Source organism: Vipera ursinii, assembly GCF_947247035.1.
Source record: "Vipera ursinii genome assembly, chromosome: 9".
NCBI classification, from domain to species: Eukaryota; Metazoa; Chordata; class Lepidosauria; order Squamata; family Viperidae; genus Vipera; species Vipera ursinii.
This window is the reverse complement of record NC_139523.1, coordinates 5,955,203-5,978,470: the sequence shown is the minus strand read 5'-3', so window position 1 is coordinate 5,978,470 and position 23,268 is coordinate 5,955,203. Positions and strand designations below refer to the sequence as shown.

Sequence of the window (23,268 nt, the reverse complement as noted above, 5' to 3'; positions counted from 1 at the left end):
TCTATTCTATTCTATTCTATTCTATTCTATTCTATTCTATTCTATTCTATTCTGGTGTTGCCACATCAATTGTCTGCATTTTCTTCTTTTCAACCATGGTTAAATCTGGGGTGTTTTGAGCCAAGTTTTAATCAGTTTATATTTGGAAATCTCACAATATTTTAATGTGCTCATTTTCAACTACTTTTTTCAACTTGAGATTCCTACCAATTTTTCATTACTGGAACATGATATTTTTTATATATGCCACAATAAATCATTTTGGCAACTGTGTTTATGTCGTTGTTTCTAATCAGTTTGTGCAACAGTCTCGGAAGAGGTAAATACATGATCCACTGTCTCTTTTTCCTCTTTGCACAATCTGCACTTTGAATCATTTGATGATTTTTTCCATTCTGGCCTTGATTGCATTAACTTGAATAGTTTGGTCTTGAGCAATCAAAATCAAGTCTTCAGTCCTTTTTTAAATTTCCAAGTATAAGCCATTGTTATATTATTATATACACAAAAATGTAAATCACAGCTATTAGTTTTTTCTAGTACTGACTACAGTACTACTCTATGTAAGCATGTCCTTTCACCTGAAAGCTTCATCTGGCCCAGAATGCAGACGTTCAAGCAATTATGGCCCATTTTTTGAGGACCTTATAGATTATAGGTAGTCCTAGAATTATGATAATTGGGACCCCCACATTTATTGTTAAATTGTGCAGTCATTAAGCAAGGCACATGATTGCACCTGATTTCACAACACTTTATGCCACAGTTGTTATGTAAGGCATCACATGATTGTGACTTGCAACCTTCCCTCCTGGGGGCAGGGACCCAACTTTGCTTGTGGGAAGCTTTCTGGCAACATCACAAATGGTGAGCATGTGACTGAGGACACTGCAACAATTGTAAATGCATGATGGTTGCCAAGAACTCAAATCACAATCATATGACCGTGGGAATGCTTTAACCATCATAGGTGGGAGGGCTGGTTATAAGTCACTTTTTTTTAGTGCTGTTGTAACTTCAGTTGCTAACTGAGTGGCCATAAACCTAGGGCTATCTATATCCTGTTGCTTCTGAAAGCAATTTAAGTTTCTAATTATCAGCTTTAAAGACTTGTACAGTGCAGGCCTTCATTATCTTCAGGACCACTTAATTCCTGAGATGGAAGAGAAGACCCCTTCCAGGTCCCTGTTCCAAGAAGCATTTCAAATTTGAAGACACCGTACCTTGATGAACTCATAGAAAGTGAAGGTTGGAAATTTCTTTTGCAGTTTCCAAGATTAATATCAAGTAAGGGCAATATCCAGCTGGGCAAATTTGAGAAAACAAGAACTATGCAGATTTCAGGAAGGTTTAGGTTTCATCCGTACTCCTCTTGGGGTAAACACAGCATCCTGGAAACTGCAAGAGGAATTCTGAGTGCTCATTTTATTTATTTATTTAGTGTGTGGCAAAAGGTACATTCACAATTACATTCTCAATGGGCAAACAAGAAACTCTTTAGTCTATTTACAAATTCAAAGGCAGACTATTTATAGAGTCAACAGAAGATGGAGTTGCATACAGAAAGTCTCTGGGCTTTCCCTGATATGTACTCAGAGGACACTGTTCCATAATATGCCACATTGGCTGCTTTAGAGCTTTCCCCATGTACGGAGGAGACTAGCACACCTGCCATATTGAGTCTTAATTCTATTCCTAATCCCTTCCTCATTTATAGTGAGGACGTTAAGGCGGAGTCTCTTCCGATGATTTCTCCAAGGTATCTTCCCATCTGGACTGGCATTGTCGTTTATAAGGCAGGCTGTCAATGTATTACAAGTAGTCCTTGACTTATGACTGGTTGCTTAGTGATTGGTCAAAATTATGATGGACCTATCAGGGGACTAACTTAAATCCTGGATTCAGCGTTCCAATGGTGACCACCTCCTGCAATCACATGACTGAACTTCAGATGCTTAGCAATTGGACTGCATTTATGGCCATTTGTAGTGTCCTGCAGTATTATAATTGCATTGTACAATGGTTTTGAAGAAAAAAACCCCACCACCCCAATATTTACTTCCAATCTTTGGCAAAACTGTCCAGAGCGAACCATTGGTTCACTTGGCAATTGTAGTGTTCACTTAGTGCAGGGGTAGGCAACCTTGGCTCTTTTATGACTTGTGGACTTCAACTCCCAGAATTCCTGAGTCAGCATGGCTGGTTCAGGAATTCTGGGTATTGAAGTCCACAAGTCATAAAAGAGCCAAGGTTGCCCACCCCTGACCTTAGTGACTGCAGTAGCTGCTTTAGAACCATTCCATTTACTTAACAGCGCAAAAAAGCTCGTAAAATCATACAACTGTCATGACTTACAACCATGATGGGCAGGCTCCATTATGGTCATAAGTCAAGGACTAACTTTACCTTCTATGTCTCAATGGTTTATGTTTGCCTAACCTCTCTTCCATTCTTTTCCAAGCTTCCCTATTTTCTGCCACACTGCTTGTGGGCTGATTAGGTTGTTTCTATTAAACATGTAAGTTTAATATGTAAGTCAATAAGCATATTGTTTAGACAATAGAGATTGTTTAGCTAGAGAAAGAGTCAATCATATACTAGTAGAATTCAAAATCTGACAGAAATGCTATAGTGTCGATTATGAAATTTTCAAACTTTGTAGTAAACAAGAAGGATTTTTAAAAAAAATATCGATGGACAAAAGTTGTATTAATCACACTGCATCTATTAATTATTACGGCACTACTAAGGACCACCCATTGTAGTATATAGGTATTGTAATATATTTTTAGTTTACTGGTGAGATCAGATAATTATAGATAAAGATTTTAATAAGAACCTTTCTCACATCATTATATAGCTCAGCTAAATTGACCTCTTATTCTTATATGCTGGAGTTTAATTTTCTTTTTTTTCTTTCTTTTCTTTGTAAGTGTATGCCAGGTATTAAATCCTTCACAGTAAGAATATTCTTTTTTTTTAATTCCATTTTAGACTTGTTCCCAACTTGATTAATTTTTGCTATTTTGATCCTCAGCTAATTGGATGGATAAATGCAATATTGATTCTACTGAAATATCTGATCATCCTCCAGCAACATTATGTATTTTAGATAGAACCTCATTATTAAAGATATTTTTTTACTAAAATAGATTAAACAGTATTTTGAAGTTTTTTTAATTGGGAATGTAATGGTTGTTTGGAATATTTTAAGGCATATATTTATGGACTTCTGAACACAAGTGCTTCATGGAAAAAGAAAGAAAAAAGAAAATTTGGAGATTAAAGTTAAGGAACTCTTGACCACATATCAAAACAATCTATATCAAATTTTATAAACCTTTTATGTTGGCTATATTGGAACTTAATTTTTCTTTATGGGCTTAATATAGAATACTGACTGAATTACATAGAGCAAGACTGGCAACGAATTAAACAACCTGCTAAATAATTGGCTTCTTGGCTGAAATGGCAGCAACATTGTACTGCACATTGTACGTTTCAAGATAGCTATCGACATGCGACCATAAATGAGCCCAAAATTTCTGCTGCTAACTGAGGCATTTGTTAAGTGAGTTTTATATACCTAGATACTACCCCATTTTACAACCTTTCTTGCCACTTGTTTTAAGAGAATAACTGCAGTGGTTAGTAACACATTGTTAAGTGAATCTGGCTTCCTCATTTGTTTTGCTTGTCAGAAGGTCGCCAGTCATGACAGTCATGAATAGGAGCTTCAAATTGTGTACCAGTTGAGTTCTTTCCTAAATCAAGATGTTTGTTGTGATTCAGGGTCAGCCTGTGGGTTCGGCAGTTGGGTCGGACGGCTCAGAGGAGGAGGAGGGGGTGTTGAAGAGCTTGCTGAGGGGATTGGACAGCTTGATGAGAGCCCTCAGCCAGGCCCCTCTCATCTGGTCACGACGCAGACCCAGCTGTGTGAGCCTGACAGCGTGGATGAAGATGACCCACAGCTGGCCCTGTTCAAGGACGCCCGACGCAGGAGGCAGTCAATCAGGAGTAAACAGAGGAAGGCAATGGGGCTCCTCAGAAGGAGGCAGAGAGAAGCCACGCCCTGAACTGTATGCGTGGGAGGGCTGGTTTGCTGAAGGCAACCACTTGAAAAGCTTGAAAAGCTCCTGTTTCTTGGTTTGTGTCTTGTTCTATTTGTTTTTGTAGCAATAAATTTGGCAGGCATAATTCCAGCCTCTTGCCTTCTTGTAAAAGGGGTTGTCCCTGCCTTTTCTGCAGGGCCGGTAGCAGGCTGGTACAGAACAATGTTCTACTCATGATCACCAATGGCCTGTTCACCTCTCAGTTGGACTACTGTAATGTGCACATCGGTCTGTCCTTGAAGAGTATCTGGAACTTCATCTGATGCTAAATTCAGTGACAAGGGCAGTTATGTGTTTTGAGCAGAATAAGTTACACCTCTGTTCCTCCAGCTGCATTGGTTACCAGTTTGCTTCCAGGTCCAATTCAAGGTGCTGGTTTTTATTTTTATCTATTTATCTATTGGTATCCTGCCTTTTATTATTTTTACAAATAGCTCAAGATGGTGAACATATTCAACACACCTTCCCACTCCTATTCCCCCCACCCCACAACAACAACCCCTTTAGATGCGTTGGGCTGAGAGAATGACTGGCCCAAGTCATCCATCTGGCTTTCATGGCTAAAGCAAAACTAGCACTCACTGCCTCCTGCTTTCTAGCCTGATGCCTTAACGACTAGACTAAACTGGACTTTAAAAGCCCTGCGTGGTATAGGATCAGATTATCTGAACGATCACCTCTCCACAACGACATCTGCCCATCCCACCAAATCCAGCACAGGGGGTTTTATTGACCAGAGAGTTAGCCATGGAGTTACAGTTGCCAAGTCTTTATCTGCTGTGGTGCCTGCTTTATGGGAATATCCTTACTTCAAAATGAGGCTGGCATCACTTTTGACCTTCAAAAGGTCCCTCAAAGTCTGGATGTGCCATCAGGCCTGGGTACCCCAGGGACTAGTGACTTCTTAATTATTATTAATCATTGTTCATTGTGCAGTTAGCCAGATATTCAGACTGGATCTGGCATTTTTATCAACCTATTGAGTCCATCGCAAGTTCCTGGCACAGGCAGATCTGGATGTTTGATGGATTATAGATATCATTGAAGGATGTGAATTGTTCCCAGTAAACCTATCTTTTGCAACTGAGAGATGGTGAATGTGTCAGTGCCAGTGGTATTATTACTTATTACTAACATGTGTATCTTCACCTAATATTTTTTCCTTTTCCGCTTTGTCATTTATAGTTTTTAAATGCTTTTATAAAACAATTATAGTGATAATAGTTTTACTAGTCATTAATTTTTCAGCTGTTGTAGGCTGTCCAATGCCACTTGTTTGTGAGATGGGCGGCTACATAAATTTGACAAATAAATACATAAATATTGCACATGGAATTATTGCCTCATCTGTCGTGAAGCTCTTGGCAACCCTCCTGAACAGAAAGTAGATTCTCCCCGAGTTTAACAGGATTTATTGAAAGGGGACAGGAGAAATTTCCAGCGAATCTAGCAATTGGCTTGCTTTCATTTTAGAATCCATTCCATCATGCAAGTTGCCAAGTCAGGAGCCTTTTCGGTGTGGGGGGGCTCCCTTGTGAAGTGGAGGCAGCTGTTATCTTAATTAATAAGTAATGCCCAAGTAGTCAGGAAGAGAATTTCTCACAGACTCTGCACATAGCATCAGGCCTGCCAACATATTTCATGGAATTGGTCAAGAATATGCCCTTTACCTCTCCTTAATTCTTACAGGTAGTCCTCACAACAGGGATCAGAAAATTCATCGTTATGCAGTGCAGTCATGAAGAGAGACGTGTTGTTTTTAATGTGTTTTAATTTTATACTTTTCTTATGGTTTCTAAGTTTAAACTTTTGATTGGGAGACATCCAGAGTAAGATGCGCAGCTGTATAAATGTTTTAATTGAAGAAGTAATAAGTTATTATTATTATTATTATTATTATTATTATTATTATTATTATTATTATTATTATTATTTTGCCACATTAAAGGGAACACCTAAAATTGTTAAGTGAGACATCACATGGCTGTAATGGAAGACGCTGTGAGTCATTGCTGCAGAAATGACCTAGTTCAGCAAAATATTTTTTTCCATATTTCTTCAGCATCTCAGAAAATATTTAGATTGGCTGTTAATAGTACAGAAAATATAAAACAACAGAGGGGACACTTATACATGAGAGAAGTTTTTACCATATGATTCTTCTAGTCTGGTCTCATAGCCCTAAGTACTTTTAGCAAGGCTTTGGGGAAATAAATATGGTTTGAAGATATGAATGTGATTTTGAATTAATGTGAAATTCTTCAAAGTAGGAATAGGGCATATGTGATGTCTTTGTTCTGTTGTAGAGCCACACTGTCAAATGCCATTTATTCACTAACTAAGTAATGAGAACAGTATAAATATTCTTCTCTGTGATCAAGATTTAATGTTTGGATCTAGGTAAATATTAATATACAACAGCATATTACTTTCTTCTGGGTTCTGTAGCACTCATTTTTCTTTCTTTCTGTCTAATCAACAAATAACCATTTTTAAAAAATGAAATCAGCCATTGCTTTAGATTTACAGTTCTTCCTATGCCAAGTGTATGCATGGAGATTTAAACTTAAACCATGTCTTTGAAACTAAGAGCCATGTCTCTGCTCACCAAACATTCACCTTACTCCTTCATTATTGGGTCTCCTAATGGCACAATCACTTTTTCCTGTTCTCTCTCTCATCTCATTCCCGGTCATCCAAACAAGTCACTAAAATGAATATTTATCTGTCCTGGGTTATATACATTCAGAACGTTGGACAATTTTCCCTCAAAAGACATCTCCAATTCTTCCACTATTACTATTCACTGGAGCATAAAATGCACTGATCAGCAGTCTATCGATTTTTACTTTCATATGCATCCATAATCACCAAAATGCCACTAATTCATACCAGCCGACATCCTTTTTAGCTCTCCCATTCATAATTAAGCATAAAGGCTAAAATGTACATCAGTAAATTCCCCATATCCATTCATTATTTACATATCACAAGATCAGCCCACCCCTTTTCTTCTGAACTATTAATTTGTACCTTTCTCTTTGTTTCAAACACACACACATAAATACATAAATATATTTAGCTATATTTGTCAATTCCTGCTTGCTACTCTTTGCTCCTTTTAAATTCCATACACATTTTTATATGCCACGTTGCACCCAGAGATAGTGACCTCTGCCACCTATCATGACTTTTTTTACTTAGATACATAAATGGAATTCTTTTCTCTAGTATAAGGCCTACTGATGCATTTGTTACTAAATATATGCATTTTAGGCAGATTCCCCCCTAATGTATTGTTTTTAAATTGAAAATGTGTATTATAATTTACAAAATATATGAACAAGACTTCCATTTTGTGCCTTGGGCTGAGAAGGTGGATTTTGATAAGTACCCATTGGAATATTCAATAACTCATTGGAATATTCAATAACTCAATCCATCTCTCAACCTAAATTGGAGTCAAAGGTCTGATCTGGTCTAGCCTAGGATTAGCTACACCCTATTTTTAAAAACTGGAACTACCAAAGAGAAGAGGCTAAATCTGGGGGTTTCATTTTGCAGATAGCAATAGTACTTAGACTTGTATACTGCTTCACAGTGCTTTTCAGCCCTCTCTGAGAAGTTTACAGAGTCAGCCTATTGCCCCCAACAATCTGGCTCCTCATTTTACTGGCTTCAAAAGGATGGAAGGCTGAGTCAACCTTGAGCCCATCAGGATCGAACTGCAGGCTGTGGGAAGGATTTGCCTGCCGTACTGCACTCAAATCACTGCGCCATCATGGATCTTGCGTGAACCATAGAACTATACCTATAATCTTCCCTTTCTCTTTCCCCCGCAGGAGCTGAATCCCGCACTTACCCTGTTGCCTTTCGTTCCTGGAGGCCCAGGTTTGTCCTGCAGAAAGGAAAAGAAAGGAGAATTCATGGAAGGCTTCAGAAGTCATTCCCATGAGCTAATCAGTCCAGCAAATTCCCCTTTCCCAAGAGCATCTGGATGGCTTCTCCACCATGAACTCATAAGAACAAAGCAATCCGTGAAGTGGACTCACTGATTTGCCGGGTTTCCCAGGCGGTCCAGGTTCCCCCTTGGCTCCTGGATTCCCAGGAAGGCCAATTTGATTTCCATCAGTGATAGTAGGGCAAACTTCACATGGATCGCCCTGTTGGGAAAGCATAAAGATGCATTGAACACGAAGAACACAAAGGAATCAGAAACTAACAACCGAATCCCCCAAAGTACTAGGAAAAACTATAATCCATCCTAGCATCCTCCAACCTCTAACCCCTCTGAAACTCTGCCTTGATCCTGATTTCTTTAAACTTACCTTTTCACCTTTCAGGCCTGAGGTCCCTGGCTTGCCCTGCAGAGAAAAGGGGAATGGTTTAATTTTGCTGATAAAATGCTAATAAGACCATCTCCTAGCTATCCGGCATGTGTACAGAGGTATCAGAACTGTGACAATGTGCTTTCTTGAGCCTACTTGAAGTCTCACCACTTCCTCACTCGCCCCCAAAGACCGTCCCATTGAGTTCAGAGGAACTTCACCTCAAGAACAGACAAAGTTTTCTCAACCCAGAGAAAAGTAGGGTTGGGGATAGAATAAGATGGTGCTGACTCTTTTGGCATCTGTCCTGTTCCCCAGAGCATAGGTGGAGGGTGGCTAACCTCTATGTTTTTTTGTTTTGTTTTTTTATCCCATTTATATCCCGCCCTTCTCCGAAGACTTCTCCGAAGACTCTGAAGACTTCTTACAATCTAAGAAGTACAAATCAATGTGCTTAGCAGTAGCCTTCATTCTATGTATATGCCTGCTTATTAGGGCTTTCACACACACCCCAAGCGGCATTATTACAAAGTCAGCTTATTGCCCCCAACAATCTGGGTCCTCATTTTACCTACCTCGGAAGGATGGAAGGCTGAGTCAACCTTGAGCCTGGTGGGACTCGAACCTGCACTAATTGCAGGCAGCTGGTGTTACTTAAGGAGGCATTAGCCCACTGCTCCACCAACATGGCCCAGAACAGCTCAAACACATACACCCTGCCCAATTTTGGGGCTGCCTCCAAAGACCAGGTGGGGAAGGTTTTACCTGTTCCATGGATGTCTGCTGCAAGGCCATCCTCAACAACTTAACATTTCTTAGATGTGGTGGATTGATCCTCTTAAATTCCAGCCAAATGGAATTGAGACATATAAATCAGGTTTGGGAAAGGTTTCTGTAAAGGAGGCCAGTAATATCTAATGCTGTTTGCTTGCTAACTCTTTTTCTATCCTGATCAAGTCTGGTCTCACTACCACCAAGAGGCAAAAACCTGGGCTGCTCAACCCAGATAGAAGAATGCTTTAGCTTTTCTGATCAGGAAGCTCACGAGTAAGGCTGGATAATTACTACTACCTTGAGTTGTCTCCAGGTGCCACTGTCTTTCAAGTTGATGTTTGTTAATAGTGCTTCATTTTTGTGAGAAACTCACTTCTGAAGGTGAGTCCACAGCCCAGAATAAGAGAGAAGATCGCAGCCCTAGTTGTTTGGAAGCCAGCTTACTCTGAGTAGATGTTTAGGGTGAAATTAAGTAAAGTGTGTAGGAAAGAGAAAGAAGTGAAACTTTCTCCCTTTATTCTCCTTCCCTCCCTGCCTTCTTTTTCTCCTCCAACCTCATCAAAGGACCCCCCCCCTCGGGGATTCACCTAATTCTACATTAAAGGTTTATTTGAAAACACACAGAAAACTTTCATTACATTACTGTCCTCCATGACGTATTAAGATGTCAGAATTAGCCATGTAAGAACCAACAGCAGAATGGTGTGCGAGGGAAAGGGTTTGTAATTTCTTTGCCAGATATATTGAAGCCAAAGGCCGAGTGAGCTTCATTGTTGGAAAGCAATATCAGAAGAACATTTTCTCACTTTCTGCCACTCTTTCACCCCAATAACCTGATGGCCTCTTTATCATCCAGAGTCACAAAATATTAGCAGGGCCAATATATTTTAGATTCATATGAATTGGGGATGTAAAGTAGCCTTTGCAAAAAGTCCATTTTTATGACATTAGGACACACACACACAGAGAGAGAGAGAGAGACACACACACACACACACCAAAGGCATAAAAACACAATTTAACAAAAGGAACCAATGGGGAGGGGGTAGCAAATGCTTCCCATTTTCCACAAAATCTGTTGTTCTAGACCAGGGGTGTCAAACTCAATGTCATTGAGGGCCGCATCAGCATTGCGGTTGCCCTCAAGGGGCCTGGTGGGTGTGGCCAGGATGGGCGTAGCCTACTGGGTGGGCGTGGCTAGAGTGCGTATGGCCTACTGGGTGGGCGTGGCCAGCTCTACATCATTCGCATCAAGGATGCCTATGGGGGCCTGGGCAGGAGTGGGACAGATCTGAGGGTCTCTGGCAGGAGGAGGGTCTCTGGGCCAGGGCCAAGGCAGTGGGGGCCGTTCCCTCACTGTTTCCAGGATGGCTTCGCAGGTCGCATGAAACCACTTCGCGGGCCGGATCCGGCCCCCGGGCCTTGTGTTTGACATGTCTGTTCTAGACACTAAACAAAAGGAATGAGAGCTGACAAGGATTCAAATCAAGTTTTTCTAAGATTGCAGTGTTCACAATGGAACGTGAAAATAGCCAGCAGTGAAGTTGGACTGCTTCCCAAGGATAAGCGGGCTAGAGGACCCATACTCAGAACACCAACTAACAGGACGCAACTAGCATTTATATGCCTTTCTTTCATAGGAAAAATATGTCAGAAGTAAACATAGGGAGGGAAATTGCATATGCTATGTAAATTTACACATTCTGTGCGCACTGGGGACTTTGGGACGTACGTTTCTCCAAAAGGGAAAGCAAATACAGATGAAATAGTTCCAGATTTAGGGGGAAAAATGGTTAGCCATTACTGAAATGGTTGTGCAAAATGTGTATATATTTATATATGTGTATAAGAAAGAAAGGAAAAGAAAAGAAAAGAAAAGAAAAGAAAAGAGAAGGAAGGAAGGAAGGAAGGAAGGAAGGAAGGAAGGAAGGAAGGAAGGAAAAAATGAAAAAGAAAGTGAGAAAGAAACCAACAAAGGGAGAGACAGAGAAAAAGAAAGATCTGTCTCCTCTTTTCCAAATCGCAGCAAAATGAAAGCAGCTCTCTCTCTAGTTTTTTTCCCCTTTTCCCCTTATTGTTTCATTTCTTTGCCTTTCTTCTGTTTAAATAGCCATTCAAACTGAGACAGGCATAAAGCAAGACTGCATAATGTCCTCAATTTTTATATCAGCTCCACGGTGGGCCATGTCCTCAATCTGAACTTTCGCCCCACCAAACTTTCTGGAGGACACATTTTTGTTCTACATCTATGTAGACAAAGCAGCAATACTTTTCAGAACTTTCTTAAAGAACATTGGGAACATTAACACAGTACTGCACGGAAGTCCACTAGTAGTCAATTATCAGAAAACCAAAATCATGGCATTTGCCCAAAAAAGCCCAAGAGCCACTCCTGGGGGATAGATGGCCACAAGACTGAGCAGATCTCCTGCTTCAAATATCTGGGAGTATTTATTCTGCCAACAGAATGGGGACTACATTGCTGAAAACTCATAGAGGAATTCATTTGCCATCATGAAATTCTTTAAGACAGGAGGCCTTCTTTTTAGCTAATACCCTACAGCTAGAAAACTCTTGATTCTGCTTGATGATAGGTATCTCAAGCCATGGAAGACCATGACCACAACAGAAGGGAAGCAGGCTGAAGATGTCTATTTTAAGATAAACTCATCAATGGATCATCCAGCTTCCCAAGTATCTTTCTGTGGTCCCATGACTTGGATAAGACAGCCCAAACAAGAGCTTGGAAGTCAATGACAACTAGAAGCTCCTTATATATTGTGGTCTATAGTTCATTGATTTGTATGCTGGAGAAAGAACTTACTGGCTTCCCAGGAGATCCACTGTCCCCTGGAGGTCCTGAACTCCCCTAGAAATAGAGAACAAAATTGATGGCAATGAAGTTTAGCCCAGTAGTAACACTGTTAAGAACAAAAGACATGATGTTCATTTCAAGATTAGAACCATTGGAGATCACAATGCTTTTAAAGGTTCATAACATACCTTCTCTCCTGTCAAACCTGGGGGCCCACCAGGATCACCCTGAAATGAAAACCAAATGGTTAAAGTTGTTCAAAGATGAGCCATCAAAAGCACTATTAATGAAAGGAAACACAACCTGACAAGAAAGTCTAGACTTATGCTCCATAGGTATTTTATCAGTATGACGACTTCTGGAATAGTGGTGAACCATTCAAAGGGATGCTACAAACAGTGCATGGACTGGAAGAAGCAACTGCAATAAAACATCTGTCCCCAGATGTTAGCCTGTCTGTCCATCACAGGGAAATCAAAACTCTATCACAGGTAACTGAGATTGTAACAAAACTCAAAATAAATGTACCTTGGTCAAAAACAATAAACATGAGCTCGTACCTATCTACCAGCCAATAAAGTTAATACAGGAAAAGGCAATGAACTGACTCTGTATTTTAAATCTCCAGCCCAGTCCACCTCTGACTTCATTTTAGGATGGATTTTTATCTGAAGCATCCCTATCACTTTCAGGATTAAAGGGCTGGAAGATTCCCGCTCCATCTGGAGGAATTAGCTAAAGGAAGAGCACAAATGCAAAGAAGGTAAACAATCATCTGTCACCCACAGACAGTTGGAAATTGGTGCTGAGAGAGAAAGAGGTTTCCTAAGAGGGAACCACTGCAAGAGGAGGAGAAAAGTCTAAGATCTGATTGGATGTAGTGGTGGACAACGACTCCTGCTCAGTCAAAAACAGCCACCTATCCCTTATGGCTAGATTTTCCCAAGAAAATCCTCATCCTCATCATTATCATCACAAACATAGGTGTCTTCATAATCACCATCATACTACCACCACCACCATCATCATCATCAAGCCATGTTTATCATTCTCTCTTTAGGAGCACCAAAATGAATCTTGATAAATCCTTTACAAAAATTGAAACGTTTCCCCAGAGCTAAAGCAATATTTCGATGTGATCAGGGAGACTTATTTATGGAATCTTCTTGTTGGATTCAAAGTTCTTTGAATTTAGTCTAGGCCCACATTTTCTCAACCTAAAACCAGTCTCCAGGAACATATATCTCCTTTGAAAGGATGAAATAGCAGTTTGGGGAAATGAGATATTTAGGCCAGAAGAATGATGAAGTGGAGAAGGGTTAAATGCCCTCACCTCTCTTACTGCAATTTATCTGCTTTTACCTCAACCTCCATCCATTTTCTTGAATTGGAAAAATAAGCCCAGCAGTAAAAGTAGAACACCTCTTCATGGTGTTCCCATCAACTCCTAAGTAATTTAGGTCTTCTCTGAATTACAGGTTTAATGCAGGTTTAATGATACTTTAGAGAAAGTATCAGCAGGTGGCAGTATCTGGCTGACCTAGTTTGGGCATAGAAGGCAAACAAGGTTGAACTTGGTTAATATTTACTGTAGATGGGAGATCCTTATTTATTTATTAGGTTTTTATCCCACATCTATTACTTTATAAATCATTCAAGACAGTGAACATTCCTAATACTCCTTCCTACTCCTATGTCCCCCCTAACAACCATCTTATGAAGTGGGTTGGGCTGAAAGAAAGGGAGCGGCTCAAATTCACCCAGTAGACTTTCATACCTAAGTTGGGACTAGAGATCAGAATCTCTTGGTGATTGACCCAAGGTCACCCAGCTGGCTTTCATGCCTAAGTTGGGACTAGAACTCCCCATCTCCTAGTTTCTGGGCCAGCACTTTAACCACTACACCAGATTGGTTTATGGGAATATCAGGACTGTACACTGTACACTGTGATGAGAAAAGAGAAGAAGTCAAAGACAAGTTACTGTTCCCAAGAAAAGTACATAGATATGTCTATCAGACCATCAGAGATCAAACTTAATTTGAAGGAGGCTCCACTTTTACAGATGATTATTTTCCAAGAAGAGTAGTAGTGGTTAAGTCAGAAAAATAATCCTTACTGGTTTTCCTGGAAGGCCGATTCCAGGTGGGCCTGGCAACCCTGGAGGTCCTGGTTCTCCAGCAAGCCCTTCGGGGCCAACGAAACCTGGATCACCCTAATGTAAAAATACAGCCATTAGTCAAGTTTAACTATCAGAAGAATTCCCCACCCCCACCCCATCCCTGTCTTCAACTAGCACAATACATAACAATGAGATGGGTGGCATATAAATTAAATGAAATAAATTAATAAATACCTTTTGGCCTTTGGGCCCTACTATGCATAGCTCTCCAGGTCGGCCCTAGAAAATAGCAAAAAAACAGGCTTTGTTAGAAGAGGAGCTTTCCTTACACTTCATGCAATTCACGATCAGCTTCCTCAAAGATGGACTCTGAAACTAAAGTAATTAGATGGTGACTAATCAAGGAGAGAAGCAACCTAGAATTAAGGAGAAATTTCATGACAGTGAGAACAATTGATCAGTGGAATGACTTGCCTCCAGACGTTGTGGGTGCCCTAACACTGGAGGTTTTTAAGAAGAGATTGCACAACCATTTATCTGAAATGGTATAGGGTCTCCTGCTTGAGCAGGTGGTTGGACTAGAAGACCTCCAAGGAACCTTCCAACTTTGTTATATTGTTACTGTTACTCTATAGGCTGAGGATAAGAAGAGGTTTACTTAAGCCTGAATATGCTCAACTCTCCCTCTAGTTAGGACAAGAGTAGGAAGCAAGACAGAAATTGTTCTTGGCCAGGAATATTAAGCCTTTGGATTGGCTGAACCTGGCACACATTTCTTACTTATTAGTGGAATATGGTTCAGTTTGGACACTGTTCTCAAGTCATGCAATGGTTTGACCTCAAATGCAACTACTGTACCTATATCTATTTCTATCTGTACAGGATAGCAAAATAGCTGAACAGCTGTTAAACATAAATATTGAAACTAAACAAAAAACTGTCTCTACCCCATTCCTGAAAGTTACAAAGAGGTGAAATCCTGATCCTAGGAAAAATGGTGTTTGAATATTGATGTAATTCTGAGGGAATCACTTGAACATCATCTAATACAGGAATCAAGGGGGAAGCAGCAACAGAGATGTGACCAAAGAGAAAGATGCCTGTTGTGCAACTTACATCTCGCCCAGGGGCGCCTGATTTTCCTTGAAGTCCTAAGTCACCTTTCTCGCCCTTCTGTCCCTGCAGAAAATGACCAAGAATGACAGGATTTAGTAGGCAATTCAGTGTATTTCAGCCACAATTTAAGTTTTTCTAAACCTACAATTTCATCACTGACTCTAGTTCATTGATCTGCTATTTTCCCAATGGGTGTTAGGGCTTCTTAACTGAACAGGGAACTACTATTCTTCATCACAACATACTTCCGTAATCATGTATTAAGAAAATAATAATTTCCTAGCTTGAAATGTGAGGGAAACAATTAGGTGGACCACCTTTCCATGAACCAACCACTTTGTTCTCCAAAGCTAGGATTTGTCAATTCTATCCAATCAGATGCTTTGAATCAATTTAGGAAGTCTATCTTGATTCGGTTTTATTTTTATTTTTTATTATTTTAATTCCATTTATATCCCACCCTTCTCCGAAGACTCAGGGCTGCTTACAAGCTTAGCAGTAGCCTTCATTCTATGTATATGCCTGCTTATTAGGGCTTTCACACACACCCCAAGCGGCATTATTACAAAGTCAGCTTAATTGCCCCCCACAATCTGGGTCCTCATTTTACCTACCTCGGAAGGATGGAAGGCTGAGTCAACCTTGAGCCTGGTGGGACTCGAACCTGCACTAATTGCAGGCAGCTGGTGTTACTTAAGGAGGCATTAGCCCACTGCTCCACCAAGGCTCTTTTGGTTTTGAATCATGTCACATCGGTTTCTGAATACTGGCTCAGTTGCATCCCCTTTTAATTCAATCCCTGAACTGAATCTTTGCATAAAAACTTACTTTCTGCCCAAGACCTCCAATCAATCCTTGAAGCCCCTGGAAACAAAAAAAAAGTATTCATTAATTAGCAATGTAGAAATTTATAGTCTAAACCAGTGTTTCTCATCCTTGGCAGCATTAAGCTGTGTGGACCTCAATTCCCAGAATTTCCCAGCCAACATGCTGGTCTAAACTATACTAAAACTTAAGAACCAGTTATCATGAACAATTAATTTTATATTCCTAAAACAGCCGCTATCCAGAAGTGTTGGTTTATGATCTGGGATTCAAAATCCACCATAACTAAAGGACACCAAATTGGAAAAGAATGCTGGTTCGGGGATTTACAAATGTGTTATTTGGAACATATTTATCCATTTATTTATTTAGATTTATATACCGCCCTTTCCCGAAGGACTCAGGGCGGTTTACAGGGTATTTAAAAGAAAATCCAAACAAAAGTTAAAACAATTTTAAAAAGATTAAATGAAACCCTGAGAGAAAATAAAAACCCCAGTTAAAATTAAAAATTAAAAATTCTCAGCCTGGGCCAGAGAGCTCGAAGAGCCAGGTCTTCAGGTCCCAGCGGAATGAACGAAGGTCGGGGGCAGTCCTAAGCTCTGCGGGCAGCTGGTTCCAGAGGGCAGGCGCACCCACTGAGAAGGCCCTACCCCTGGGTGTTACCCGCCGGCAATCTTTAACCGGCGGCACCCTAAGAAGACCCTCCCTGTGGGAGTGCGCTGGACGAAGGGAGCTCGATGCTGGCAGCAGGTGTTCCCTCAGATATATCCAATGTATTAATGTGTCCAGAGAAGCTATGGTATGAAATGTGTAGAGTTTTCAGAAACGAAATTTCACTCATTGAAAGGACATGATAGAAGAAGTTGAGCTTTCAGAGCTGGCCAACAGCCAACATTACATTCCTGATAAGTATTTTTCTACTTGATAGACCTGCATACGTTTTCTCTTCTTAGTGGTCTGGGGGTTGACCATCAGTGAGTGGTATATTGGATTGCCTATGATCTCTTCAGCTCTTCAGTTTCAGTCTTAACCATTTCTTCAAATGCATGAAATTTAAGGAGGCTTCTGAAGGAAATGGTGACAATGTGTCAAGTTCCAAAAACCAAGACAGACACAATGAGTTTGTTCTAAGTAGTTTTCTTTATTGTTTCTCACCCATAGACAGAAATCTTACCAAAGTAAAGCAACTACTTGCATCATTAACGATGGAGTCTGAGAGCTTCTAAGGAGGAGCTATCTTGATCCTCTTCCTCCCAACCAAACTATCTAAATTTCATGGTCTTTTGCTCCTCTGGAATGCAGCCCCTCCTCCTGGGAATCCAGACTACATTCCACCACACAATGGCAATGGCACAAAGATAGTCACAAAGCTGCCTTCTTGTATTAAAATGATGGATTCTAGATGCCATTAAGTAAGAAATTCTGATGGTGGAAAACATATCTCAAAAAGAGGAAAGGTCAAGCCAAAACATAGGAAAGGACATGGAGAGCCATGGCAAATTCTAAAACTGGAAAGAATTATGTAGATCAGGGTTTTTCAACCTTTGCAATTTTAAGATGTGCGGACTTCAACTTCCAGAATTCCCCATTCAGCTTGCTGGTTGGGAAACTCTGGGAGTTGAAGTCCATACTCTTAAAATTGCTAAGGTTGAGAAATCCTGATTTAAATAATCATATCCAAGCTTTTGGTTATAACAAGAATTTCAGTGAAATCATTTCTGGCAGATAAGAATGCATCAAATATTGCAGATAAAATATATGAACATATAAATTGTAAAAAGTAAAAAAAAGAAAAGAAAAGTTGAAAGACAGGCCTGAAAAAGTTCACAGTACCAATAACACCAGACAATTTCTATAAGCCATAGGTATTGATGAACATTTTGCACATTTCTTGGTGGTATCTGAAAATGGGTGGCAAAATGTCTCCTGTGTGGAGCATGTAAAATGCAACTGTCCAAGGGATGCTCAAGAAGAGTAAAAAAATTGCACTATGGTAGAGCTGGGTAACATTGGACTAGATGTCATGATCCTATATCCTTCTGCTGAAATTCAGTCAAGGTTTTATCAAGACCTTAATGGATACTACTTGGTCCAAAGAATTACAGTATTAATTATAATTATCTATAAGAACTGTGGTGGCACAGTGGTTAGAATGCAGTATTGCAGGCTAATTCTGCCGACTGCCAGTAGTTTGATTCTCAACAGCTCAGAGTTGACTCAGCCTTCCATCCTTCCGAGGTCGGCAAAATGAGGACCCATATTGTGGGGGGGGGTGTCAATAGGCTAACTCTGTAAAGCATTTAGAGAAGGCTATAAATCACTGTGAAGCAGTCTATAAATCTAATTGCTATTGCTATAATTAATTTGGTTCTTATGGAAGAAGCAAACCTGGGTAATTGCTTCTGGTGCCAAGTGGTTTCTGGCTGGAATAATAGAGAACAAATCAGAGCTTTCTTTGATATGATTCTACTCCATACTTTAAAAAATGTGATCCAGACTTCCTGACATATAGAGGAAAGAGGGGATGGTCTTGAGGGACAGGAGTAACATCTGCTACCAAGACAGTGGTTGGATAAAACAAATAACAAATTTGAGGCAGGAATGCAATCTGAATAAACATCTCACACAAGAGACAGTTCACACAAAGATAATGGGACAGAAGAGGAAAGCACATTCAGACTTGCAAGATTATGTTACTTTAGCTTTATAATAAAAGGCATTAGATTCCTACATGCCTTTGGATTCCTAGTTTGATCTACCTAGAAGATCTAACAGTACATCATTTTTCTTTCAAAGATAAACATTTAATTGCCACAAGCTTGGCTTGACATCCAGTTTCCTGATCATCCTTATTATCCTTCTAGCTTCTTCGGAATTTTGTTAAAATGGGAAGTCTAGTACCCCAGAGTAGACTCTGGCTACTCAATCATCTAAGTGGATCTGTTGCTTCCAATGGTTTGGTGCAGTGGGGAGAAGAAAAGGAGATGTGAAAGAGGAAGAGATCCTAAGGAACGAGGAGATGATGACCAGAGCAGAAGGTAAGGGAAAGTCAGCTAAACAATATTGTTTTGTAAGAACCATCCAAATTTTTTATTTTGTTACATTTGTAGGTTGGCTTTTGTACACATGAAGCAGGAGACATTTGGCCAGTTCCAGAGAGGAGCTACAATGTCTTCATAGACCTGGCTTTGGATTAGTGAAACTAAATATTTATCATTCACAATATAAACTTTGGCTGTGTGCAGTGAGCTGTCTCCCTGGCCTTAGTTCCAATTAACTTGGAGAAGGGGAAAGCCTCAGCATCTCTGCAAAATGGAAGAGGAGATGGGTTGAGCAGATGGTCACATGGCTCTGCCCAGGGTTAGGAAGGTCACAGGAAGTTTACTAGCTGAGGCAACTGTTGAGATTGCACTTGACAGATGTTGTCCCGCTGAAGCCAGGTTGAAGCAAGAGTGCTAAATATGGATTCAGATGCAAAGGAACCTGCCAAGTGACATTTTTCTAAGGATGCAAAGAATCATAGGGTTGGAAGGGAATTGAGAGGTTATCAAATCCAAACCCCTGCTTGTTGCAGAATCTGCAGAGTCTCCGACACGGTTAACCATCCAGCATCTGTTGATGTAATGGGCAAAAGGAATGACTCTGAGAGTCAAGAGAAAGAACGGTAGCCAGGACGGTGATCTGATAAAAGAGCTCAAAGCAGAACTATAACCTGAGACAGTGCCCCAGATGAGACCTTCCCTGTTTCTCACAAAGCTAAAGGGAAGGAGTGGGGAAGTGCATCCACACCTCCAAGATTCTATAACTTTATAATAAAAGCAGTATTGGCCTGCATGACTTTGGTTTCCTAGCCTGGTTTTCTTTGAAGGGTTCACAGTTTGAAAACCTCCAGCAAAGAATGGGAAACTTTCTACACCACGCAGTAGCCCGATAGATGGAACTGTAAGAAATTTTCTTCTGAAGCACCTTTTTTTTGGGGGTGGGTGGGTTTCATTTTGATAGCTTTGGTCTTGGTCTAGAGATCCTGCCCTCTGGGTCAATAAAAAAAACTCTCTCTTTGAGATGATGGTAATTTGACAACATTGAGCCCTCCATCACTTTTCTAGATCAAGGTTGCATCAGTTTATATGGCAACAGAGATAGCAGTAATTTAGACTGAGGTATCTGGGGCAGCTGAAAGAAAAGGTCACCAAAATCAAGATGACAAGCTGCAATTTTGCAATGGAAGTCCCATCCCTTTTTAATGTGTCCACAAAGAAAGCTGTTGGGGCTTTGATTGGGTGGGTGCGCCTGACACCTTGACTTTTCGCATGCACTCACACCCTTGGTGTGATTAATTCTTCCTTTACACAACTTTGATGTTGCTCTTTCAATCCTGGCCTTGTCACTCTATTCCTAAACAATTGAAATCACAGCAGACCCTTGTGGTTGTGTCATTTGAAATTGTATTTATCCCGGCCATGGCTGGTTTTTTGACATAACCTTATTATATGGCTATAATGTATATACTTGCCTACACTTGGATAGAAGCACATACCAAGTAAAGATGCTATAAAAGATTCTGTCCCTCAAAATGATAGCAAGTCCCAGAATAGGTCAAGTTTAATTTCCTTTGAACTGAATTGACCCCTGCTAATTTTATTGACTTTTCCGGTTGGTATTTTTAGAAATAATGCATAAGCGTGTTGTCATTATCTTCTTTCCCAATGTCTTTGTAACTTCAAGTCCAGCTTATAATGGTGGCTTTTATTGTGGTTTCTCATCCTAATTTAATCCAGCTCAGTCCTGTTTTATTTTTTTCATCTAATCCAAAGTTGGTGTAATGGTGTTTGGAAATGACGTTGGGAGACAGGAGAAAGAGCCACAGCTTAGACAATATTGTAATAAACAAAGTGATAAGGTCTCAGATGGGACTCTCCCTAGTTATGGGGAGAGTAAAAGTAAGGTGGGGAGACATACATTCAGATTTGCAAGAGTCTGTAATGTAACTGTGAAGAGTGATTAGCTTTCCACCCAGTTTCTTCTCCGATCTCAACCTTGACAACAATTGGGAGGGGGGGGTTGAATTGGGTTGGGAATAGAATGCCAAGAATTTGTCTGAAGATCATGAGACCCTGCTCCTCCCTTCAAGGTCACACTGTGCAGGTGTTTAACTGATCCAGGCAGTTCCCATAACAAAAGGAGTGTATGTGATTGGACATTGCAATGAACTGAAAGGGATGGCCAAAGGGGGAATTAAAGTTTAATTATGTAGACCTTTGAGCAGGAAATTCAGAGCTGGTTTTGCTTGTTCTGTTCCAGTGTAGTGTTTTCAATAAAAGTATTGAAAACAGTTCCTTTCTTGGATTCACTAGTTGGTCATTTGACAGTAACTTTACAATAGGGGTAGTGTTAGCATTCATGGTTGGTGCTTCCTGTCTAGACTACCTGAATGGGCTCCTAGTTGGCTCTCTGGTATAGAGCAAATTATAAATATTATTGTTTTCAGGCTTTATCAGATTAGACTAATGGGGACATTAGTCTAATCTGATAAATCATTAATCATTCCCTCTGTCATTCTTCCTAAAGGCTTTTGGGGTAAATAAAGGACATCTAGACTGTTGTGAAAGAGACAAACAGGCTTCAGGGGTCCTGGCTAAGCAGGGATATGTATGAGAGAGTCAAAGAACATGCAAACAAGTCCTGTTCGCACAATGGTTGTTATGAAGTCAGTTTCAAAGCTGGATATTCCTTCATTCTGCAAGTTACCTTGATTAACTTTGGTTGCTTTTGTGTTTGTGTGTGTGTGGGGTGGTGGGGGTGGTGAAACACTCTTACTATGTTATATGACAGCAGCCTTTTTGGGTAGTATAGCTTACGGTTCAAGGTAGTCAGTGATTACATGATAGGCATTTTGTGTGAACATAGCCATGGATGTTGTTAGGTTAAGTGGGGGGGGGGGGGGAAGGAGACAAGAAAAAAGACCAAAAAAAAAAAAAAAAACTTAGGAGGAAGCAGTCCCAGAAGGCAACTTGGCCAATCTGAAGGCTTCGTCTCCTGTACCAGGGCTTCATTTGAAACAACTCCATTTTACCCTTCCTGGAACATCCCACGTTCCACAGAATCGATATTCTGCAGCCCATTTTTCAGAGCTGCTGATCTTTACAGGTATGTCTGGGCCAACATCACCCAGAGAATGTTTGGGATTTTCTTCCTCATACTTTCCCCCAAGTTAAGGCTTGCTTTACAAGCAGAGTATGTTTCAAAAGTAAATCGTAATATCTTAAGCCAATATTGACCAAATCCTTCCTGAGTTAAATCTGTTGGAATGCAGAGAGGGATTTGTGTGAAAATCAGAGGCCTGTTAAAGGCGAAGAGAAAGAACAGGGAGAGGCTTAAATAAAACATTTTTTTTTTGTTTTGTTTGGTTTTCTCATATTTTGGTAAAGGCAGACCTACCTTTTCTCCTCGGTCTCCTTTCTCCCCTTTGGGGCCTTCAGCACACTTGAAAAACAAACAAGGAAGGGTTAGGATGGCAATGTAGATACAGAAGGAAAAGAGGAGAAGCAGAAGATGGCAAGTTCTCATGAGTCTCCTTGGAGACAAAGGGCCTCACCTGTAATGGAGCTTCAGGTGAGATCCGGACACAGTCAGCACCCTAAAGGGAGATCAGAAGATAAAGTGATCGTAGGACACATCAGAGGACAGTTGTCAAGCCATTTAAAGCACAGGTCAATTCAGAAAGAAAAATTCATTGATAAATTCTTTAATAAACTTATGGTCAAGGCGGTAAGAAATTAATGTACAAAAATTTTGGGAAGGAAATAAGCTAAAGGCCTAGTGCTCATTTATTAATGGAAGAGCATATTTGTAGCTCAGGAATGAATTGTGCTCTATGATAAGGGACGCGGTGGCTCAGTGGGTTAGGACGCTGAGTTTGTCGATCAGAAGGTCGGCAGTTTGGCGGGTCGAATCCCGAGTGCCGCATAACGGAGTGAGCGCCTGTTACTCATCCCAGCTTCTGCCAACCTAGCAGTTCGAAAGCACATAAAAATGCAAGTAGAAAAATAGGGACCACTACGGTGGGAAGGTAACAGCGTTCCGTGCACCTTTGGCGTCTAGTCATGCCAGCCACATGACCACGGAGACGTCCTCGGACAAGCGCTGGCTCTTCGGCTTTGAAACGGAGATGAGC

At 40.5% G+C, this 23,268-nt stretch overlaps 1 protein-coding gene across 1 annotated transcript in view; it reads right to left on the bottom strand.

Moving 5' to 3' along the window:
• COL16A1 (collagen type XVI alpha 1 chain) overlaps window positions 1–23,268 on the bottom strand; it is a gene marked incomplete at its 5' end in the record, with an annotated part of 217,381 nt that overhangs the window by 89,390 nt on the left and 104,723 nt on the right. Inside the window, 11 exons of the mRNA XM_083370100.1 lie at window positions 7,975–8,010; window positions 8,165–8,275; window positions 8,441–8,476; window positions 12,039–12,083; window positions 12,218–12,256; window positions 14,148–14,243; window positions 14,385–14,429; window positions 15,267–15,329; window positions 16,095–16,130; window positions 22,533–22,577; window positions 22,690–22,731. Coding sequence (XP_083226226.1) covers window positions 7,975–8,010; window positions 8,165–8,275; window positions 8,441–8,476; window positions 12,039–12,083; window positions 12,218–12,256; window positions 14,148–14,243; window positions 14,385–14,429; window positions 15,267–15,329; window positions 16,095–16,130; window positions 22,533–22,577; window positions 22,690–22,731 — 594 coding nt within the window. The remainder of the gene's footprint in view (window positions 1–7,974; window positions 8,011–8,164; window positions 8,276–8,440; window positions 8,477–12,038; window positions 12,084–12,217; window positions 12,257–14,147; window positions 14,244–14,384; window positions 14,430–15,266; window positions 15,330–16,094; window positions 16,131–22,532; window positions 22,578–22,689; window positions 22,732–23,268) is intronic.